Source organism: Hakea prostrata, chromosome 1 (assembly GCF_041222555.1).
Source record: "Hakea prostrata isolate BN-2017 chromosome 1, UWA_Hpros_2, whole genome shotgun sequence".
NCBI classification, from domain to species: domain Eukaryota; kingdom Viridiplantae; phylum Streptophyta; class Magnoliopsida; order Proteales; family Proteaceae; genus Hakea; species Hakea prostrata.
This window is the reverse complement of record NC_142600.1, coordinates 12500182-12522274: the sequence shown is the minus strand read 5'-3', so window position 1 is coordinate 12522274 and position 22093 is coordinate 12500182. Positions and strand designations below refer to the sequence as shown.

Below are 22093 nucleotides of genomic sequence, written 5' to 3'. Positions count from 1 at the left end.
GATGGATATAACCGTCATTTAGAAAAAAGAATGTAGTTTTTCAGTAAATAAACTGTAATTACCAACCTACCCTTTCTACATACCCAGAAAATATATATAATATTAAGAATCTAAAGGCAGACGAGAAGGGCAGAGAGAGACCGTGGACTTCCCGGTGACGGAGCGGGTTTATTCAAACAGCTTCTCTTCTCTTCTCAATTTCTCAAGTCTGCGGCTTTACTTTAAATCTTTTCAACCCTTAGCTGTTGGAGGATTAACGTATCTGTCGTTTCCGTTTGGTGTTACTCTGAGATTGATGGTTCATTTGAAGAAGAAATCGTGGTGATCTTCCTATATCAGCTCCCTGATTGAGTAAGAAGCTTCGAATCTCTGTAAAAATGGCAATTGTCTACGCAGTAGTTGCCAGGGGGACAGTTGTGCTTGCGGAGTTCAGCGCGGTATCGGGCAACACGGGCGCAGTTGCTCGAAGGATCTTAGAGAAATTACCGTCCGAGGCTGATTCGAGGCTATGTTTCTCGCAAGATCGATATATATTCCACATACTCAGATCTGATGGACTTACCTTTCTCTGCATGGCTAATGACACCTTTGGAAGTGAGTATTTAGTTCTCTAAATTTTAAGAAATTACATCTTCTGATTGCATTTTCCAATACCTTTTACATTTTTTTCCCTAGGTAGTTTAGGTTTTGATCATTCCAGATGGTCTTTATTCATTTTTTGTCACGGTAGAAAAATGGATTTTAGTTATGTGATTCATTTTCGAATCGTTGTATTCAATTTATTAATTACCCGGGGGGGGGGTGGTCTGCCCTTGGATTTGATTTGGTGGTTTTATATTCAATCAAATCCTTTTATCTAGTGTTGCTCCTATTGGTTGTGTTCTGCCTAAAACCATGTAATATTCTAAACGCTTAAACTGATCGATTGCTTCTTTTGCTCTACGTTGAACCGGGGTGGGGGGGGGGGACGAGCTTTTTTGGCACGCTATTTACTGGAAGTGGATCATCTTATCGACATTTGACTCAGTAGCAGGTGCTAGAAATGATGAACTGTTGGTCCTGCATTTTAGAATTTGGCAGGTGAAGGGGTTGTATTCTTATCAAAGCACAAAAGCACCTTTAATGCAGAACAACATAACAAGGCTTACAAAAACTATACATCAGATGTAGAAGTCAAGGCGGCACCAACCTCTATTTCCTTAGCTTTGGAATAATCCCTCCTCCCTTGGGTTCTCACAAGCAGAATCAATCCCTTTCCATTATCAGTAAGAGTGACAATGTAGCAAGGCTTTACTTGTTCACTTCTTGAGGAGCAAAATATGCATACCCATGATACAAGTGGCTGATAGTTGGGTTTTGAGATAGCCATCCTAATGAAGAAACAGACTGGTTTGAAAATATTTCAACAAAGTATATTTTGGGGAAGATAAAGCATCCCAAATTCTTTTTGGATAAACAATACTATACAATACAATAACAATAAGGCTTGTCCCAACTAAATGGGGCCGGCTACATGGATTCTTGCCTTCCAATCAGTTGTGTTTGAGGCCATGCTAGATACAAGGTCTTTTTGGATAAAAATAAACAATATATTTCCCCCTTTATTAGAAGGCAAACAGGGGGGGAGGGGAGTGGAGGGCAGCATCAGCTCTTGGTGCACAGGGATAAATCTAAGTCCCAGGTACCAGGTAATAAACTTGTTCTTTAGGGAATCTATAGGAAATTTGTGTGGAAGCAAATAAAGCTTGGATAGACATCTTTATGGATGGCCCCCCAAATTTGGTCCAAGGATGCCATCCCAAAATTTTGTAGAGCATTTAGCTGAGTCTTCATGTGAAATGACCTTGATCTCTTACTTTTCAAGTCCTTATAGTCGTAATCTTTTTCTTCTTCATTATATGGTTTCGAGTCAATGTGGTGTCCTGGTAAAGCTTAGAACTTAGTGCTTTTATTTTTATGTTCACTTTTTGGCTTCTATGTGGTGCAACCATAATAGGTGAACCCGGTGCTGAAGGCTTCTACACATGCAAAGTCCAGGAGGGCATTTATCCTACGCAGCCTTAACCCAATAACTTTTGCTAAGAGGATGTTCCAATACCTTGACCATTACAAATGGAACCATACCATTAAAGTGTCTTCACCCATCAGAGTTTATTTATTCACATTCATGTGGACTTTCATCCATTAGGACATTTCATTTAGTTATTGCATTGATAAATTTGATCGAAGAATTCTTTCCTTTGTTTGGTAGAAAAGAATTCTTCCAATGGTGCTGAATAATGTGGTTAATTAGGATCTATGGAGCCGTTACACACAATTTTGTTTCTCATGTGAAGAGGTCATTTAAGTGGATGAATAGCTTGTTGATGCAGGCGTTCAGCACAACCCTCCCCATCTCCCTTCGATTCAAGTGGCCTTGGCTTGGCTGGACTGACATGAGCCACTTTGGAAACCCAGACCAATGGATAGGCCTAAACCAGATTTTTGGTCTGGAAAAGGCTGGAATTTGTAATAATATTAATAAAGTATTATAGTTATTTAGGTAGATTATGTAGAATATCATACAAGTTGTTTCCTTTTTCTCGGCATTAGCCTAGTATGGTAGTTTCCTATTTCTGCTAGTTTTTATTTTTGAGACACGGCTTGCCTATTTATTATATAATTGCATGAGGATTCTGAGAGTTTGATTATGAATCTGAATATTGAAGTTTAGTAGAAAAACATCATATGTGAGTTGTGAGAGTTATTTCCCTTCCTCTTCTTATTCACCAATTTTTTCTCTCACTGCAGCCAACCCCAGTAGGCCTTTCAAGCACTGCAAGTATTATAATCAAACTCTGAGAATCCTCATGCAATTACATAATAAATAGGCAATAAGCCTTGTCTCAAAAATAGAAACTTATCCAGAATTGAAACTAGTTGAAATGGGAAGCTATACTAGGCTAATGCTGAGAAAAAAGGAAACAACGTATGTGATATTTTATGTAATTAAAAGGAAACAACTTATATGATATTTTTTGTAATCTCCCCAAATAATTATAATACTTAAAATAAAGTAATACTAATATTATTACTAATTCCAGCCTTTTCCAGACCAAAATTCTGGATTAGGCCTATCCCTTGGTCTGGATTTCCTAAGTGGATCTTGTCGGTCCAGCCAAGCCAATGCTATTGCATGACCTTCCCCCCAGCGAAAACAATATCATCCAAAAGTGGGTTGTGGATTCACATTTTAAAGAGCTCACAAGTCATAGGCGGCTGTTGTCTCCCTTCCCCCCATCCAAATTCCTGATTAATTACCAGAAATTGTTAATCATAAGAAATGTTATGATTGTTCAAAAATTTTGCCTTTTCGAACTTTGAAGTGTTTGAATGAGCCTAGGATCATTTCTTTCAGTTCCAATAGATGCAACATGATTCTTGCAATCAACTAGTGATTGGATGGGTCTCAAGGCTGGTCAAGCACAAGTAAGGTCAAGAATGGATGGTCCATGGGTTTAGTGAGGGAAACCAGTAAACAGATCTTATTTCTACAACAGCAACCAAATCCTTATAAGAACTGCTGAACCAAAATTCTCCCCTTGACCTAAACCCTGGAGTGGTTCCCATGGCCACTCCCAAGGGTGCACCTAGGGCTGGCCGAACCCTATAGGAGGGGTATTTTTGTCACTTTAGCCCTAATTTAGTTGCTGGTTTATTTTTCTATAAGAGTTTTAGTCAGTTAGAAAGTGCAGTATAAGTTGAAGATGAGTTCTTAAGTCTTGGGACTCTTCTTTAAAATAAGACTCTTAACAGTCTTTATTTACAACAAGAGTTCCTTTAGTGCTAAGTCTTAGGGGGAATCTACAAGGAGATTCTATTAGATCTTTTATTGTTTATTTGCACTGTTGTGATTAAATGTAATGGAATGCTAATCTATAAAGGAGTCCCACTTGTGTTTAAAGTCTTTTAGTAGGCTATAAATAAGCCTACTCTTTCTTTGTAAAGTCAAGTCTTATTATGTTGAGTTTGAGAACCAAGGTTCCTGTTTGAGGTGGCTATGGCGGATTTTAAGTAAAGCTTTCTTCTTCAATGATTAGCAACTCTATCTAGCTTGGGATTTCATTGTTAACGACCTTGTCCATGCCATCCGTAGTTTTTTCTTCAATCCTTCACAGCTTTCCTCCATTAACCAAACTTTCATCTGTCTCATTCCCAAAAAAGCTGGTGCTTCTTCCCTCTCTAACTTTCGCCCCATCTCCCTCTGTAATGTCATTTACAAATTCATTTCCAAAATTCTTGTCAACCAGATCAAGAAGATTATCCTCTCTCTTATGAGCTCTAAACAATCTGCTTTCATTTCGGGTTGTAGCATCTCGGATAATATTCTTCTTTGCACAGGTTTGTTCGAGGCTTTGACAGATCGTCCCATTCTCCGGTTGCTCTCCTGAAAGTTGATCTTCATAAAGCTTTTGATTCTATCTTTTGGGATTTCATTAGTGAGGTCCTCTCCGCTATGAGATTCCCTCCATCCTTGGTCCATTGGATAGAGTTTTGTATCTCTACCCCCCATTTCTCCATCATTACTAATGGTTCCCCTGCTGGCTACTTCCCATCGAGGGTGGGAATCCGCCAAAGTTGCCCTCTTTTCCCCCATCTTTTTCTCCCTTGCCCTAGAGGTCCTCTCCCGTATCCTTCAATCCAACATGGATCAGCACCTAATCTTTCTCATCTCTAAAGACCACTAGGGGAGACACCCACCGATTGGGGGAAAGAAACGTGGGGAAGCATGGGCGGCACAGGAAGGAGCTTCGTCTTTAGTCTAGGGGGAATCCGCGCCGAGTTCATACCTTGATTTGGCAGGTGAGCCAGGCTTGGAGAAGGCTTTGAAAAACCAATCCGTTGTATATAATTGGTCCCTTGCTTCAGGTTTGGGGAGATTTAGCTTTGCTATGGATTTCAAGCTCGGCACCTTTAACCTCACCTGTTCTAACCTTAAGTAATAAACTGACCTTTTTCCCTATCCCCCATTTGAATATCTGTCTATATTTTCATATCCCCATTTTTGAATTGATGTCCTTTCATTGATTCCTGTTTCAAGTGCAGATCCTCTAACCTTACCCATCTTGCCTTTGTGGACGATCTCATAATCTTCTCCAAGGCCGACCACCAATCATTTGAATCTCTCTCCGGCCTCCGTGTCAATCTCAACAAATCTACTCTCTTTCTCTCTGGAGTCTCGGACTCCATCTGAGCTTCTCTCCTGCAGCTCTCAGGGTGTAGCCCTGGCTCCTTCCCTGTGACCTACCTTGGCCTTCCCCTCATCCCCGGTAGGCTCACCCGCCACCATTGCACTCCCATGCTCGACCATATCAAGAAAAAGCTCTAACTCTGGAAAGGAAAGCTCTTATCCTTTAAGGGAAGAGTCGTGCTCATTCAATCTGTCCTCCAATCTTCTTACTTGTATTGGAGCGGTATTTTCTCCATTCCCAAATCCATTATCCTTTCCATGGAATCCCTCTTTTGTGCCTTCCTTTGGAAAGGCCAAGAATCCTCTAGATTCCTCCATCCCGTCTCTTGGGACTCTGTGTGTTGGCCCAAATCTGAGGGAGGTCTTGGGATCCGTCGCATCCTTGATGTTAATATGGCCTGCCCCTTGAAGCTCATTTAGAAGATTGTATCCAAGCATGATTCGATTTGGGTTTCGTGGGTTTACTCCTACCTTCTCAAGCAAGATTCCCTTTGGACCGTTTCTTGTCCCCCTAATCCGTCCTGGATTTGGGGGAAGATCCTTCTCCTCCGTCCTCGAGCTCTCACTGCTATCTCTATCCAACTCGTGCTTGGATCCTCCATTCTCTTTTGGCTAGACCCCTGGCATCCGTTGGGCGTTCTCTATTCTTTCCTTGGCCCCCGCACTGTCTATGAGACCCGTATCCCCAAGTCTACCACCCTTGATGCCTTCATCTCCAATGGAACTTGGTCCCTTCTCCCCCATCCCAGTCTCACACATGTTTGGAATGCTCCCCCCCCTCCATCCTTAGCCAGTCGTGTGACTCCACCATTTGGACCCCTTCACCCCTTCACCCACAAGATCCTTCACCATATCCTTTGCCTGGAACCTTCTTCACCCCCACCACCCCCTGTTCCCTGGTCCCATTGGTTTGGTTTAAAAGTCACATCCCTTGCCATATCCTCACTCTTTGGAGGGCTCTCAACCTCACCCTCCCAACCCAATCATTCCTCATTAGCCGCCACATCCCTACCATCCCTAGTTGTTCCCTTTGCTGGAATGGTTCAGAGGACATTGAGCACCTTTTTTTCTCCTAAGTCCTACCCCCTTTCCCGGTCCCTACGGGACAAAGCCCTTGCCTCCATTTGGCCCCGCTCGAGGCGATCTTATGGATTTGTTCGGAATTGGTCTTGGATCTTGAGAAATTTTGTTGGCCACTCTATTTACGATCGCCTTGGCAAGCTAGTTTTCGGTGCCACCATCCACCATCTCTAGCGGGAGCGTAACATCAGAAGATGCTTCCAAATCTCTCTCTCTTGACTTGATTTGGAGAGCCATCTATTTTGATGTCTCTTCCAGATTGCTTTCTATCCCCCCATCCCCCTGTGGCTGATTCCCCCGAAAATAGGTTAATTGTTAGTTTCTGGGGGCTCAACTCATCTTTTATTCCCCCTCCTTGAGCTCTGTGGGCTCTCTTTGTATGCTCTTCTTGTTTTTATATAATTATTTATTCATCCAAAAAAAAAAACTCTGTCTAGCACTCTGCTTCAGAAATTTCAGCAAGCTTTTGAGACAAGTCCAAATAAGTACAGCAACCCCCAGCGCCTTCCTCCCTCCCTCTCCCCTACCATCGCAAGGCTCCCTCTTTAATTGCAGCCACCCCCAACCCCTTCCCCATCTCTGCGCAACCCTAATTCTCCCTCCTCGCTGCCATACTTTGGCAGCATCATTTCCCAAGTGCCACGACACCCTTTCCCCTACCCCCTACGATCTCCCTTAGACTCTCCCCTACAACAACAACCCCCCCCCCCCAAACCCTCTCTGCCCTCTCTCTCTCTCTCTTCTTCCCTACGGCAGCAGCAGCACCCTCCCCTGTTAGCTCCGTAATCCCCACCCCGTTACCCCTTTCCCTCCTAGTTGGATTGCATATCACCCCTCATCCCATTCCTACCCTTAATCCCATCTAAATTCCAAAACCCCAACACTTTAAACATTCTGTGTACCATCATCTTCACTAAAATTCTGCAATTCATCTTCAACCTCTAGACCTAAGCCCTAGTTCAGCATGAACCCTCAACCACACTCCAATCCCACTTAGGTTTAGCATCTCCTATACCTACTCTACTTTCCCTTCCAAATCCTAACCCTAGTTGACTTCCCTAAGAGTTCCACTCCATGTAGGCAACCTTCAACAAAACCTAAAACCGTTAGGATTATAAACCATAAATTACAAAATTACAACAACAGCCCCATTCCTAACCTAACCGAAACCTCAAGACCCCAGTTTCTAAACCCTAACTGTTAAATTCAGATCTGAAATTGTCATTACAGCGAGGTTTCAAGTTTAAAGCCCTCAACCTCTAATCCTGGCTGAATTCTTCTAGGCCCTTTACTTACCCCTTGTGAACCCTAAAACCATCCCAAACATCCCATAATACTAGACTTATTTTGCTGGAAGATTTTGGGCTGCCCTTAATTTTAGGGAAATCATCATAAATTTCTAACCCTAAAATTGGGTTCACACCAACAACTCAATGTGGGTAGGCTACATGAATCCTCAAAGAGACAGAAGCAAGATAATAAAGAAACAAAGGTAAAAATTGTACCTTAAAACACAGAAAACTTCCTTGGGCTTACTGAAAAAAAGATCCTATCTACAATATTTGATTATTTTCACTATATGATAAATGAACTCCCAGAAGTAAGGACTTGATCTCAAGTCTCAAAACTTAGAATTTAAATGCAACCAACATTGTATTGAGTTTGTTTGTTTGTTTAATAACCAGCTGCCAATAACATATTTCAGTATTAAAAAAGAAGGTCCTCCTTTTAGTAGCCAACATTTCATGTGTTTTCCAAATTGGAGTTAGAACAGAACAGCTAAGATACCTACCTGTGCTTACACTTTTTTCTTGGGATGAATAGCCTGTGCTTACACTTATTTTGATGCGAATTACAAAAATGCAGTCAACTATTGAACCACACACTTTGCATTATGAATTTTATTAAATGAGTTAATAAGGGTTTATGCGCCCACTGAAAGAATAAGGGATGGATATTGTTCCTTGTGTAACAGGGAAACAGTGTGGAAATGCTCCAATGTCATTTTCTGTGTTTGCTTAGATGCTTATGTTGGGTGCTGCTATGACATTCACACGGATTTGTTACATCATCAGAACTTTATGACAAGGCCTTGAATTCTTTCTATTTAGACCAATATATTGTAATTTGTCATGTGGTAATTGATACTATGTAATCTGTCTTTATCTGTACGCAAACTGCTGCACATGCCATGCCGTGTGGAGGTACTTCATAATTTTTTAAGCCTCCCTCTGCACATCCAACACTAGAAATGTAAGAAAAACAGGAAGTGAATAGTAGAAGATTAAAAGAATGGTAGTTCATTGAGATTCCTTTTATATGCTTCTTCTGTCTCTTCTCACGAACTTTCCATATAATGTAACTTAATTGTTTCAACATTCATTATCCTACTTTTCATTTTCTTTTATATTTATCATTTTTTTCTGTTTGACTAAAGTCATTTTGTCCTCCCATTATACCTCATGCTTTTACACAATCTCTGTCAATTTTAAGTAATATTTATTGTTTTCCACAGCATTAAGCATCTCTATGGGGTTTTGCCTGTACCTTGTTGATCCATGGCCTTTCTTATCTCCCCATTTCTTCTGGAAGCATTCAAAATTTTTTTTTCCCTTTTCCATAATATGTACCTTAACGTTTCACCCTTGGGTTTGATCTTCTTTCCTTCTGATTCCAGGGCGAATCCCTTTTTCATACTTGGAGGATATCCATATGAGATTCATGAAAAACTATGGCAGAGTGGCTCATTCTGCACCAGCTTATGCAATGAATGATGAATTCTCAAGGGTCTTGCATCAGCAGATGGAATTTTTCTCCAGTAATCCGAGTGCGGACACTCTCAACCGTGTGAGAGGCGAAGTTGCTGAGGCAAGTTTTTTTTTGTTTTGGTTTGATTTTATTGTTAAAATCACTATCAAGTATTCTCGTGGAACCTAGGGAAAGAATTTATCATCATCCTTTCAATATTTTGTTTTTATTTTTCTTGTGGGTGGTCTATGATCCTTTAGATAATCGTGTTCTGTCTGTTTCCTGGATTTGTCGTGTTGCTATATGTTTGATAAACTGCCAAAGCAAGTTTTTGCTTATTTAGCAAATTTAGTCAATGTTTTGAAGAGACTCAAAAATATTTATAACAAATAATTTAATAACTAGACATTGCATGACAATAAAATGTGTTTTGACCTTTAGAAAGAAAATGCCTATCTATGTGGTTGTATCACCTTTTCTTGGTCATATGCTTTATCCGGTAGCGTTTTGCTATTTAGTTTTTAATCGAGGACTGAGTTCTTTACATCCACAGAGAAGGTGAATCCCTTGCCTCGACCTTGAGTCAGATATAGGGATAGTCATAATTATGAAGGCAATACATTCAAGTTTGTTTAGTTGGGGTTGGGGGGAAAGAGAATTCACGACTTGTCAGATGGTGAGTGTTTCATTCACCAAGGTGGAGCAAGACTCTTTGGTGTAGGTCAGTAGCTCATATGCACCCATAGGAACAAGCCACAAAGCCAATCAAACAAGGTTGTGGAATGTTATTGCTGTAAGAGCCTGAGAGGCAGCCCGGTCTGCTGATGGGGCATGTTTTTTTTGGTTCGATGGAACATCACATAAAGCAGCCGTTCTCCAAATAGAAGTGTGAATGAATAAGAAAGAAGACCATAAGCCTGTTCACGTCAGTATTCATATGAACAGCGTCACAACAATACTTGATTGATTGAGGATGCTTTCCAGAAGAGTTTTTGCACCAACCAAGTGGAAAAGATTCTATTTTAAGCTTCCATAGTTGGAACTTGGCAAGTATATATATTTCATTGTAATAGAATATTAGGTAATTCTTAATTTCAGTTAGGTATTATTTTAGCAGTTCCTATTTTTATTTTTTATAGATCATTCTGTCTTAGTTGCTTAGCTTTTAATGTAGTTACTATTTTTGATACTTTCTATTTCTTGTATAGCTTTAGACAAAGCTATAAATGGTCCAAAAGAACTTAGAGAAATTAAATTTGTGCCCTAGTAGCAGTAGTTATGTAGTAAAATCTATGTTCAACTTCAACGGTTGAGATAGATGTGGGTTAGCTACCCAGGGCTGAGATAGCCTAGCTCCCTATCACCTTTCTTCTAGCTAACCTTCTTCTTATCCTTTTATGTTCTTCTTTCCTATATAAAAAGAAAAAGAGAGAGAGAAAAAAATGCAAAGAAAGTTCTAGTTGTTTAAATTTGTCTTTATTATTGTAGTTATCCTGATCCTGGCTGCAATCAATCTCCTGGTGGTTTCTCTGGTTCAAGGTTGACCTTGCATTACTTTCTTGTATAAAAATTACGGAATCAGGGTTTTTTGTTATATTTGTATGGGGGGCAAACCCAAATTTCAACCATTTATTCCAATTGGATGCTTTCTTTTCTGTCTGAAGAATACTGGAGAGCCTTGTTTTGCTTTCTGGATGACAGTAACTAAGGTTCTGAAGTGTTTTATGATTCTTAGTACGAAGGCCCAAGAAATTTGATTTCTGAATCTGTACAGGATCTTTAGTCTGCCTCTTGTATGACTAAGTTGATATAAGCCGATCTCCAGTAATAGGATGGCCGCATTATATGTTTTAGGCAGATGGTTTGGCTATTTAATTCTTAGTTTGCTCTGTTTGCTGATGGAAATGAGTAACGATATTTCAGATACGCACGATAATGGTGGAGAATATTGACAAGATACTAGAAAGAGGTGACCGAATTGAACTTCTTGTTGACAAAACTGCGACAATGCAGGACAGTTCCTTCCACTTCAAAAAGCAATCGAGGCGCCTCCGTCAGTCTCTTTGGATGAAGAATGCCAAGTTATTGTGAGTACCTTTATATCTTGCTGCTTCAGCTAAAGCTGGTAAAACTGAGCATACTCAATTCCAGAGGCGTTGGTAATTCCCTGAGTGTTGATCAAATTACTGAGCCATGAACCTCCATCTTCTTTAAAATTCTATGCTGTATTTGATGGCTAAGAGCATCATAAGATTTGGTTGCATTGTTAATTCCATAAATGTTGATTCCTATTGAGCCATGAGCCTCATTTTCCTTTTCCATTTTAGATGTTTTGTAATGACAAAGAGCTGAATATAAGACTCATTTGCCGATAGTGGATGTCCAGCATGTGAGGGATCTGAATGTTCTATTAGCATGACTAGCATGCTTTTAAAAATAGCCCAGTTGGACATTTCTAGCATTAGCTCATTTGACCTCCTCATTGCCCCCTGAAAATTTTGTTCTTTAGGCCGTAGCATCAATTATATTTCTAGGATCAATCGGCCATGTTTGTTAGTGTATGGCCAATTCCAGAGATGATTCACTCATTTAATTATCTAGCATCCAATGTATGCACACTGACTGACTAGAAGGGAGTGCAAGAATGAAGCTTCTTGCTGCTCAGAGTTATTTAGTTTCAGCTTTTATATGTTCCATCAGTCACTCAAGGACCTCAATTGCTGCTGCTGCGTTCATGTATACTTAGCTGCAATATTAGTCTTTGCAAACTTTTGCAGATCATTATTTTAAATTTATTCTATATTATTTATAATTCTCTTCAGGAGGAGCTAAATTTCCTTTCTTTGTCAATCACAGGGCTCTGCTGACATGCTTGATAGTAGTCTTGCTCTACATTATTATTGCTGCTTGTTGTGGGGGCATTACTCTCCCTTCTTGCCGATCTTGATATGTTGGCTTGACATTGTATCCGGTTCTCCTAAGTATGCAGTGACCGCAGGTTCCCCAAGGCTCGGAATTTCTAAAATATATTTCAAAATGCTGATTTCCTGCATCTACGAGGGTCCCAACAATGGTGCTGCCAATCATCCCCGCAGAAGCTCCAAGTATTCCTTTTGGTGAACTGTGGTGTGATATCCTTTGCGTCATTCTATTTCATTTCTTGTTGGAGTGGTTTTGTACTGTCTACTGTAAATTTCTGAATTTTCTGTATATTTCTTTATAATATCTATTGCAAGAGCTTAGATTCTGGCCATGTTTAGGTTTGTTTGCCATTTGTGTAGGGGACGGCTTTTTCCTATAAAATGATAATGTGGCCAAGTGATCATCACTAAAGGCTCCAAACAGACCATCTATTCTTGCTGATTTTACCATGGGATCAGAAGTTCTTCACAAATCAAAATAGGAAAGCAATTGCCAATGAAAAAGAGAAGGTTATGAATGGATTACAAGGGATCGCTACAACAGGTAAGTAAAACTAAGATTCAACACGGGTGTGCGAATGTGTAAGTCAGGTAATCGTTTGTTTATGAGCTTTTAGGGGTTGCAAACGGATTTGGTCTGCAAATTCACTTGTTAGCAAATAAAATTGAAGCAGAAACCTAGCCGCTGCAAGTAATCCAAGCCAATAAGAGTTAGGGTTGATGACCAGAGGCGCAGAGTGAGATTTAGAGAAGATGCCCAAATTTTGGCCCTGGAAGCTCGAGAAGCTCTATTCCAGAATTTTGGGACTGAAACTGTGGAATTCTTGATTTTCAAAGCTTGAACATTGCTTTTGTGCACCTGCAACTACAAGGTGTTTCTCTAATAAATAATTTCTTTTTATTTTAGGTAAACATACTCAACTCTCGACGTCTACTACTCAAAGAAGAGGAGTACATAAAATGTTTTACGGTTAGTTTTATGTTCATATTTTTATCTCTTGTAAAGTTTTTGCCCATTAAATCATAAATTAAACACTAATTGGTCTCGTTTTCCTTTTAATTTATCTGCATCATTTGTTATTCTGAAATTTCTATTTAAGAAGTGCCAAGGAAATAAAAAGAAAGTCGTACAAAATTGAATGAGATAGAGGACTCAAAAAATATATATTTGTAAACACATTTCTTCCAATAAGGGCTCTAGCACTACAAGATCTGAAACCTAAGACGTGAATGGCGGCCAAATTATCTTGCTTGTAATGGATAGAGCCTCCCTAACTAAGGGATGGGCAATTAAATTACCCTCTCTAAGCTAAGATATCCCTAACATTAGCCTTCAAGCCCATAGTACAATGATTTTCTTTTTGTAAAATTTTTATAAGTTCGAGGTTGTCAGCTTGAATTTGAGCGTTGTCAATCCGACTATCCACCACCCACAAGAGTGCTTCCATCATAATTAAAGTCTCTCCCATCAAAGGATCTGCAAAAATCACCGAAGAAGATTCAGCATGGATGAGTTCTCCCTTGTTGCCTCTGATTGCAACCCTAATTCTATTAAAAATCGATTAAGTTATGAAAGATTTCCCTATTCTCTTTTAAAAGTAAAATAAGTTATACAAAGTATTTATATTTATTATTATGTGAGATATACAAACGAAAATCTACTCACCCACCCCTCCGGATTTTTGTTCCGGCAGAGCGGATATCCTCAGCTCACTGCCGCGAACGCGACATGTGTTGGGTTTAAGATCCGATGGCCAAAACAAAAAAAGATATGAACGGAAATACAAATTTTGTTTTACACTTTAGGTTTTAACGTTTTTAAATTTACATCAAAACCCATCTTCATCGGGCTGTTCTTCGACTTTAGCTTCGATCTCGTCGTCGACCGCCGGGATGAAGAACCTTCTTTTCCCTCATGGCATCTCGTCGTTACCGTAGTTGTCAACTGACCACTGGGATGAAGGGGGAACCTTCTTTTCCCTCATTGCTACTGTTTTCCTTTTCAATCGAAGCCTTTCGAGATGATTGTCGTTCATATCCTTTTTTCATTTTGCCGTCAGATATTAAACCCAACACGTGTCATGTTCGCGGTAGTGAGCGGAGGATATCCGCTTTGCCGCGAACCCAAAAAAAAAATTGACTCGGTTTAATTAGGTTCGACCAAGTTTACCCACCGGGTTTCGAAAAACATTCTCAGAAAATCTGATTTTCCATTATAACTGGACTTGTTCTCCAACTCCTGTTTGGACTCTACCATCATAACCTTTTCTCCATACCGTGATTAATATCAGATTTCAGGAAGCAAGCAAGTCGGGCCATACGGGATTTAGGGATTATAGATATAAATTTGCGCCAAGCTTGCGACAAAGGCCGTTGCACATAAGGAAAGAAAGCGCTAACTGATTGAAGAACGAACCGTGTGTTCTGCTCTGCAAATCCATCTCTCACAACTCGAGAGATTATTGCCTTAAACAACATATTTTGCAACTCTTCCTCTGAAGGCAGACGTTTCTTCTTCGGCTCCTGATCCAAGTAAGTGGCTTCTCTTTCTTTCTCCTGTATTTAATTGTGATTTTGTTTATACATATTACACAAAACCCTAATCTCAGTTTCTGTTCTTCTCGTTTCTTTCGACACTCACCGGAATGTTGGTTGAACCATGGTACTTGATTCGAGAGTAATTTTATGTTGTTGAATTGAGTGCTGCGTGGATGAAGCATTTAGTTTCGTGGTAGACTTTTGTGTGCGGTGTAAGGTTTTTTTTTTTTAATAAATAGGAAAATATTTTGGAGGGAAGCAAAATAAATCCATGTGCAGAGATGGCATCATCTTCTTGCCTTGACCTCTACCTCAGACGACTGAGCAAACAGGAAGATTGATGTAGCACTAGAATGACAACTACCCTTTCCCCGTTCATCTTTCAATATTTCAATCCAAGTGCCATAAGCAGTTTCGATGAATGCTTCCCTAGGGCTTCCGAAAAATGAATTTCGTGTTGATCCACAATACGGATCATGCAACACCACCTTTGCACTTCGTATTCCACAGTATTCTCGTTTTCTCAGTTTGGCGAATTTATGAATCATCATATTCCCTTTAGTTTACAAGGGCATGGTTAATTCATCAAATTGCGGGTTTCTTTGGAATTATTTTCGTCTCCGGATTATCTCTCAGTTGTCAACCTTTTGTTTAGTAGTACAGAGCTAATTAACTAGAGACGACCAAAGACCTGAGAGGAGAGAGGAGAATTCAGAACTAGCAAACGCAACCATAGGTTTAGTAAAACTATGATTCAGGTGGCAAACAATTAACCAAATAGAATAGCCTTTAGGACTATAACCCAACAACCCTATTAACCCCCAGTAAAATATAAATAAACACACTGTTAACCTAGAAAACACACTCTCAATGGGATATCCCCCAACCGAGAGACCTCATCACCTAGACAAAGATTTTGTGGACAGCATAAATTGCGAAGAGGAGGCAGTTGGGGTTGTGGGCTCTGATATTTTGCCAATATTTCTGTTATCTGTTATGTTTTTAACCGTCATAACATATCCAAGTTTTTCCTTTTCTTTCTGATACCCGTTCACTCATTTACTTTTCTCTGTTTTTTTTGCCAGGAAGTATGTCGGCGTATGAAAATGTTGTTGGTGGGAAGCTGAAGCTGAAAGGAAAAGCACTGGATGTTATAGCTGGTGGTGTCAAGAAGAAGAAGAAGAAGCAGAAGAAGCATTCTGATGAAATAACTGAAATCAAGGGGAATGAGATTTCAACAGGTTGGTTGATTTTATCCTGTCATTGACACTTTTTATTTCACTGTCTGTATAGAATTAAGCAACAAAAGTAAGTTTTTTTTCATCACTACTGGATACAACTGTTTTTTTTTTTTTTTTTTTTTTTTTTTTGGGGGGGGGGCATATATGGTTTTGGAACTTATTCATGACAATTCTGAGGAATTCTCTGCTTTAGATGTAAAAGGTCCCCCTTTTGGTTCCACTGTACTAATGGCACTCATGCACTTGACATAGTGATTCCCATTTGATGTGGTTGCCAAGCATGTGCACATGATCAATGATCTGAAGACCTGATGTATGGAAATTTTTGTTTCCTGTCATATATGAAATTGAACTGGCTCCTCATCTCAACATGGCACTTAGGTTGAACATACTGATGCTGGTTTATGCTCCATTTGCACGTGTGTCATTAGTAACAGCAGCATTTAGGGCTTCCTCCTGTCATGTTCTTTGGGATTTTCTAGATCATATTTCTTGTTTGGAGTACTTCCCTTCTGATGTTTATTTTTGCTCTTGGCTTTCTTAGGTGGAGATACAGGGATGTCTGATACTAATGAGGCTATAGATGAGGCCAACCAGTTGGGTGGGGATGGAAATGTTGCTACTCATAATGATCATCTGACTCCTGCTGAGAGGCGTTACCATGAGCAGAAGGAGAGAATTGAACTCCGAAGGCTGGCAAAAACTTCAAATAAATCACACCGTGATCGCATTCAGGACTTTAACCAGTATCTCGCAAATATGAGTGAGCACTATGACATTCCTAAAGTTGGCCCAGGCTGAGTAAGCAAACTTATAATTGCAAGTTTTGCCGAGGACTCACCCAAGTGTGAAATGTTAATGGTCCTCTGTATTTGTCTTGTGCGAGCACTTAGTCCCTGTTTCACTTATTATATCTGTACAATATGTATCTTTTGCAATATTAATGGATTTCTGTTGGTTTGATCCTTTAAAGGAATCTCAGGGCATTCTATTTCAAGTGCTGCTTGCTGATGGAAGTCTAACTCGTGGTTTTTTCCTTTTTCTTTTTCCGTCTCTTTGCCCAGTTCCCATATTTTACTTCCTGCATGTTAAGTTCTAGCCATTTTATCGATAATGCAACAAAAAGAGCATTTTCTGCTAGGGGTCCAAGTTTTCCTGTTTTATGACTGATTACTCATTGTTGTGAGATAGTTGATGCTGTTTGAAGTGGAAGTGTAGTTAGGAGTGCTACCAGCTGCTAACTCTTTGCTTAAAGGGTATTACTAGTTTGCATAGCCAAGTTATTTTATAATAGGTTTTGGTGGATACACTTGGGCATATATCATGGTCATGGGTGTTTTTGTTGAGATAAGAGCAACTAAAGGTGGTGGCTGGATCAGCGGAAGAATACAACCAATTGGAAGTTGCTGATCAACCACCAACACTGTAGCTTTGATTTGTGAAGGCTTTCTGTCAACATCTTCCACAAACTCGTCCAAGTAACCTTGTAAGTTTTTTATATTTTTCCTATGGGTGTAGATTATGTATTTGATCATGTTGCTACTTCGGAAGCCTGTTTAAATTTACCAAAAAAAAAAGGCCTGTTTAAAGCCCTTTTCCTGTGACTTATGATGAAGTGTTTCTTCTTCTCTTGAAAACTGTTAAACTTAATTCGGGCCTTGATTTTGCTGAGTCCTTATTTGGTTTGTATTCACTGTTTCTACAGACCCTTTTGCCTTTCTTCAATTGTTCTTCTGCGGGTAATCATCATCTCACCTCGTCATGGTAGAGTCTGTTGGTCCTAGCCATTAATATTCTTTGGGTCCGTCAGTAGTATTCTTTTTCCATTCTTTCAGACTACGTGGTTTGCTTTTGTGCCCTCTCTTGGCGGTGGGTTTGGGGAAGGAGTCGTGTGGTACTGTCAACCAATCCATAAAACAAATAAACCTACCACTTGGTAGATGTTTTGATATTGGGAAAGATCAAATTAAACTTGCAAGAAGAAGGTGTGCAGCACAAATATTAATTTATGTAGGGAATATTTCCGTCACCCCACACTCCCAACACATCAAAAGTTGCAAGCAGAAATAAAGCCAAAAGCGAAAAAGGTAACCATAGTTCTGAGTGAGGTAGCAATGAAGCACGAGGGGCAAGTAAAGGTGGTCCTTATCAATTATGCTTCCGAAGAGCCAATGCTGACATAGCGACCAGCAACATGAGGAGAACTGCTGCAACGAAAGATGCCACCACAGCCCCACTAGTTCCATCACAGAAACTATGGAATTGTTGACAGATGGGGAGCCAATTTGCGTTGGGGTTCCCATCGTGAGCCAAATACACAACCGCTGCTGCCGCTGCAGCGCCGGCCGAAACTATGCCAACCATCACCTTCATTATCCAAACAAGAGAAAGAAAGATCACTTGTCAAATGCATGGAAAACACAAAACATGTTTCTATGATGATTCATATGCAATGTAACGTAACTTACTGTGTCAAGGATGAGCAGAAAGAGCCTTGGTCCTGCTGCATTGGGCCGGACGATGCTAGCAATGGAGAATAGCAGTGAAATGACGAGATACCCACTGGCCACTGCATTTGCCACAACAAATAACCTGCAAACATATTTATAGATAAAGTACCTGATGTACTAGAATGCATTCCGAAAGTCTACACCAAATTCAAACCTTAATGCACCTTAAGTTCACAAAAGAAGGAAAAAAAAACTCACGTGAAAGGTGGGAAATCACTAAAGGTAGCCCGAAACTGGAATGACTGAGTGATGAAGGGGAGAGTTTCATCGGTTGTTCCCATTACAGCTGCAGCTATAAGGGTAGCCGCTATAGCAACGAGCCTTGTGAGAAAATCAAAGACGGCAATCCCCTTCTTCCATCCTCCTTTTCCGTACTTGATAGACTTCATGAACTTCATAGATTTTGTAGTGGCAACCGCAGGAGCATCTGCCGGGGTTTTTCCTTTTGGATCGACGGTGCTTGCTTCTCCGATAACGATGGTGGTAGCTTCACCTTCACCACTCTTCATTTTTGTCGAAGATTTTGTAATGGGAAATGATCAAGAAATTAAGGATCAGTGAAGGATAATGATCTAGTGGTATTAAGGAGATTGCAGGGCTTGTATGAAAATCCTTTCATGGGGTGCCTTATATAGCAAAAGATTATACCCAAGAGAGCAGGAGAAAAGAAGAGAAGACATTGTTCAGTCAACCACTGCTTAGCATCATTTCAGTGTATCATGGAGGATTAGGTGCTCTGCATAAATTGGGTTGCAGGAGTTGTTACTAACTTAATCCACTAGTATAATGAGTTGGTAACTTAATGACTCTCGTTACTCATCAAGGCCAAGTTGAGTTGGTATAATATAAAGGTGTCTCTATTAGTTATTTGGAATCAGGGAACTGATAACCCAAAGGCAGCCTATCCCCAAAATCGGATGATAAACAGGAGATGCGTATCATATGTTAGGTGTGGAACCTTTATCAAGTGGGGTTTGCACCCTCTGTAGTTGTCCAATCCTTGTGGTGTAAATGTAAGACAAGAGCCAAAAACTGGAACTGTACAGCATTGAAACGGATTGAAAACCAAAAAGCCCAATTTGGATCTGAAAAGGACCAGACCTACTATGTGACATCATGCTTTCAGAGCTACTAGGGTACAAGATAAACAAAGTCCCATCCAACACTAAATCCACCATTTGTTTACAACCCAGCCAAACCACTATCTCCTTATCCCCTGTGTGCTTCAAGTCCTCGAAACAATTGATCCTCTGCTTCATAGATTAGTGGGTTGGCACCTTTATACAATGGCTGAAGAAGTAAGATCATGATAGTACAGCTATCCTTTGTTTTTTGTAAATCTTCTGATCATAGTAAGGCACTCCTTTTAAAGTTAGCTTGGAGACTTGTCTGTGAACCTCCTGAATTCTCTCTAAACAAGGATTCTTAAATGTAAAAAATTCTCATTCTCTTCCCTGATCAACACAAGCCTGGGTCCAGAATCTGAATAAGCATTATATCTATTGCCCCATGTCGTGTGGGCAATGGAGAAGTCTCTTCCTTTGCTTCTGACCCTTGGAGATTGTCTTTGCTTAAATTTTTGCAATGATTTTGCCTGGAAAGGAGCATTTTGAACTGGTTTGTCTCTGTTTTTGTATCAACTTACTATCAAATGTGAATTTATAGAAAGAAAGTCAGGTTTCAGAGCGCCAAGGTAACTCCACGCAATCCATTATTGGCTCAAAGCTTTATCTCCATTAACACTGATTTCTCTGAAGATAACCCACCTTATCTTGGTCTTAGCTGCTGTCAGGTTCCATGTTTCTAATGGGTCATTGGTTTCAGTCTCAATAAGAAAGAAGTTCCTAAGTTCCATCCTCATAATTATCTCAGCGGAAAAGGAAAATAAAATAAAAACCATTTTATGGTTCTATAACATGCTACATGACACAAGTATTGAAAATCAAATTCAATTAACAGTAAGTACATCATCGTTTTCATGAAGTCGATGTCGTGAATGATATAATTACTAATTATTTTTGTGATAGTGTAATACTACATCGTTGATAAGGATTGAGAGATTCCTCGAAGTTTTCTTTTTATAGCAAAAACATCATTGATAAACGGAGTTTTATATAAACTAAGAAGTTTGGTAAAAGCTTGAAGCTAGTGGAAAATCATGATTATTCAACTAACTTCCCTCCCTTAACAAAAATGAAAAAACAAAAAATCTGGCTTCTATTCATGCAGGACCAATGGAAGTACATGGAAGCACTAATAAGTCAAGTGTTTCTGTTTTCATTGGACAAGGAAGTCATCTATTTATTTATATTCGGCCACAAAGTTCATGCTAATCACAAAATCTATGAGTCTAATGAACCATCACACATGTGTTCCTTTAGAAGAATAATGAAAACCTTGCAGTAAGTGATATAAAACTATCATTAGGTGATGTGTTTTTGTTTCTTTTAATTTTTTGGGATGTGTTTTTGTTTCTTTTAATTTTTTGGGATTACTTGTCAGGGTTATATTATAATCGAGATTATGTGTCTTTAAGTTGGCTTAGACAAACCTCAGTTCTAAAAAAAAACCCTCAGTTTGAAAAAAAATATATATATATGAATGAGACTATGAGATTACGTGCCAAATGGAATCATTACATTATATCCTTGGTAAGAGACATAAATTGTATTTTTCTCTCTCTTTTGGGGTAAATGAAACTTTTTCATATAAGACGGTAAGTGTTACATATACCTTCTGATGTGTCCAAAGACTACTAGCCCTCGGATTCTTCAACGTTGGCCTACTAAATAGAGTCAGACGTGGGCCAACCATGCGGTCGGGTAGCCATCTCCAAAGACTAAAGTTAGTAAGTAGAACACCACAATGCTCTGGCTGATTGCAAAGCTTAATTGAATACGTTAACGGATGGAAATGATTCAAATACATTTTATATGTGCGAACTTTTAGTTTATATAGATTTTACCTGACATTCTCGACTGTCAGATATGTTCATGCTCCCTTATGGTAACCGTTCGATTCTGAGGTTTTTAACTTTCTTTCAAAATTAGTAGTTGTTATTTTTCATAGCCCGATCGTGTATCTCAAATTCCACGGGATTATGTCTCTTGTAACCGTTAAGGTTCCTTTACCCTTGCATTTCTCATTGTTTCAAATTTTAATCCAGTCCCAACCGAGGTTACTGACCCAACTGTGGCCTAACCTGGTCTGGTGTTGTTTTTCCCTCGTCACCATCACAAATAGTCAAACTGATGACTTTTCTTTTCACCAAAAAGTATTGGTCAATGACTCAGTACCAACTGAGCTAACCTTTATCGCTAAATAGCTATAGGCCACCATATTCAAAAAACTATGAAATTTATGTTCTTTGCATTTTATAGTCTGGGAATGGGGAAACACCGCCTGAACTCAACCCGCCACGCTGAACGCCCTAGCCTCCCTCCGCCTCTCGCCGTTTGGGGGGCTGCCTGGGTCTCCGCCTCCGCCTCTCTTTTCTCCACCTCTCCTCCTCTTCCCCCTTCTTCCCCTCCCTCCTCTGCTCGCTCGAACTTCGGATCGGCTTTTTTTTTTTTTTTTTTTTTTTCTTTTCTCGGTTCGCCCCGTCTGCGTCTTGTCTCTTCTCGCCTCTTGTTTTCCTTCTCTCCCCTTTCTTTCTCCCGTGCGGGTTTGCTCTCTCTCCGTCTCTCCGTTTTTTGTCTTCGCCGCCCCGTTCGGTCTCCCGGTCGGTGTTTTCCTTCTTTTTTTTTTCGTTCCCTCCTCCCTCTCTTTTTTCTTTTTTTTGCTTGTGTTTTTCTTTCGTCTGCTTCTCCGTCTGGTTTCCCCTTG

At 39.8% G+C, this 22093-nt stretch overlaps 3 protein-coding genes across 3 annotated transcripts; 2 read left to right on the top strand and 1 right to left on the bottom strand.

Annotated features, from left to right (window-relative positions):
* Positions 1-136: 136 nt before the first annotated feature.
* Positions 137-12967, top strand: VAMP714 (vesicle-associated membrane protein 714). The gene is made up of 4 exons (XM_089163753.1): positions 137-594; positions 8988-9178; positions 10982-11145; positions 11915-12967. The coding sequence occupies exons 1-4, from the start codon at positions 378-380 to the stop codon at positions 12003-12005; spliced, it is 663 nt and encodes a 220-aa protein (XP_089019879.1). The 5' UTR covers positions 137-377; the 3' UTR covers positions 12006-12967.
* A 1192-nt stretch (positions 12968-14159) lies between these two features.
* Positions 14160-16755, top strand: LOC149027553 (7-dehydrocholesterol reductase-like protein). Its single transcript, XM_089163741.1, has 3 exons — positions 14160-14511; positions 15603-15758; positions 16303-16755. Exons 2-3 carry the CDS (start codon positions 15608-15610, stop codon positions 16557-16559), a joined length of 408 nt encoding a protein of 135 aa, XP_089019867.1. The 5' UTR covers positions 14160-14511; positions 15603-15607; the 3' UTR covers positions 16560-16755.
* Positions 16756-17741: 986 nt separating this feature from the next.
* Positions 17742-18940, bottom strand: LOC149027552 (casparian strip membrane protein 2-like). Its single transcript, XM_089163730.1, has 3 exons — positions 18467-18940; positions 18227-18350; positions 17742-18125 (listed from the first exon to the last, which is right to left on the bottom strand). Exons 1-3 carry the CDS (start codon positions 18775-18777, stop codon positions 17907-17909), a joined length of 654 nt encoding a protein of 217 aa, XP_089019856.1. The 5' UTR covers positions 18778-18940; the 3' UTR covers positions 17742-17906.
* Between the last annotated feature and the right edge of the window lie 3153 nt (positions 18941-22093).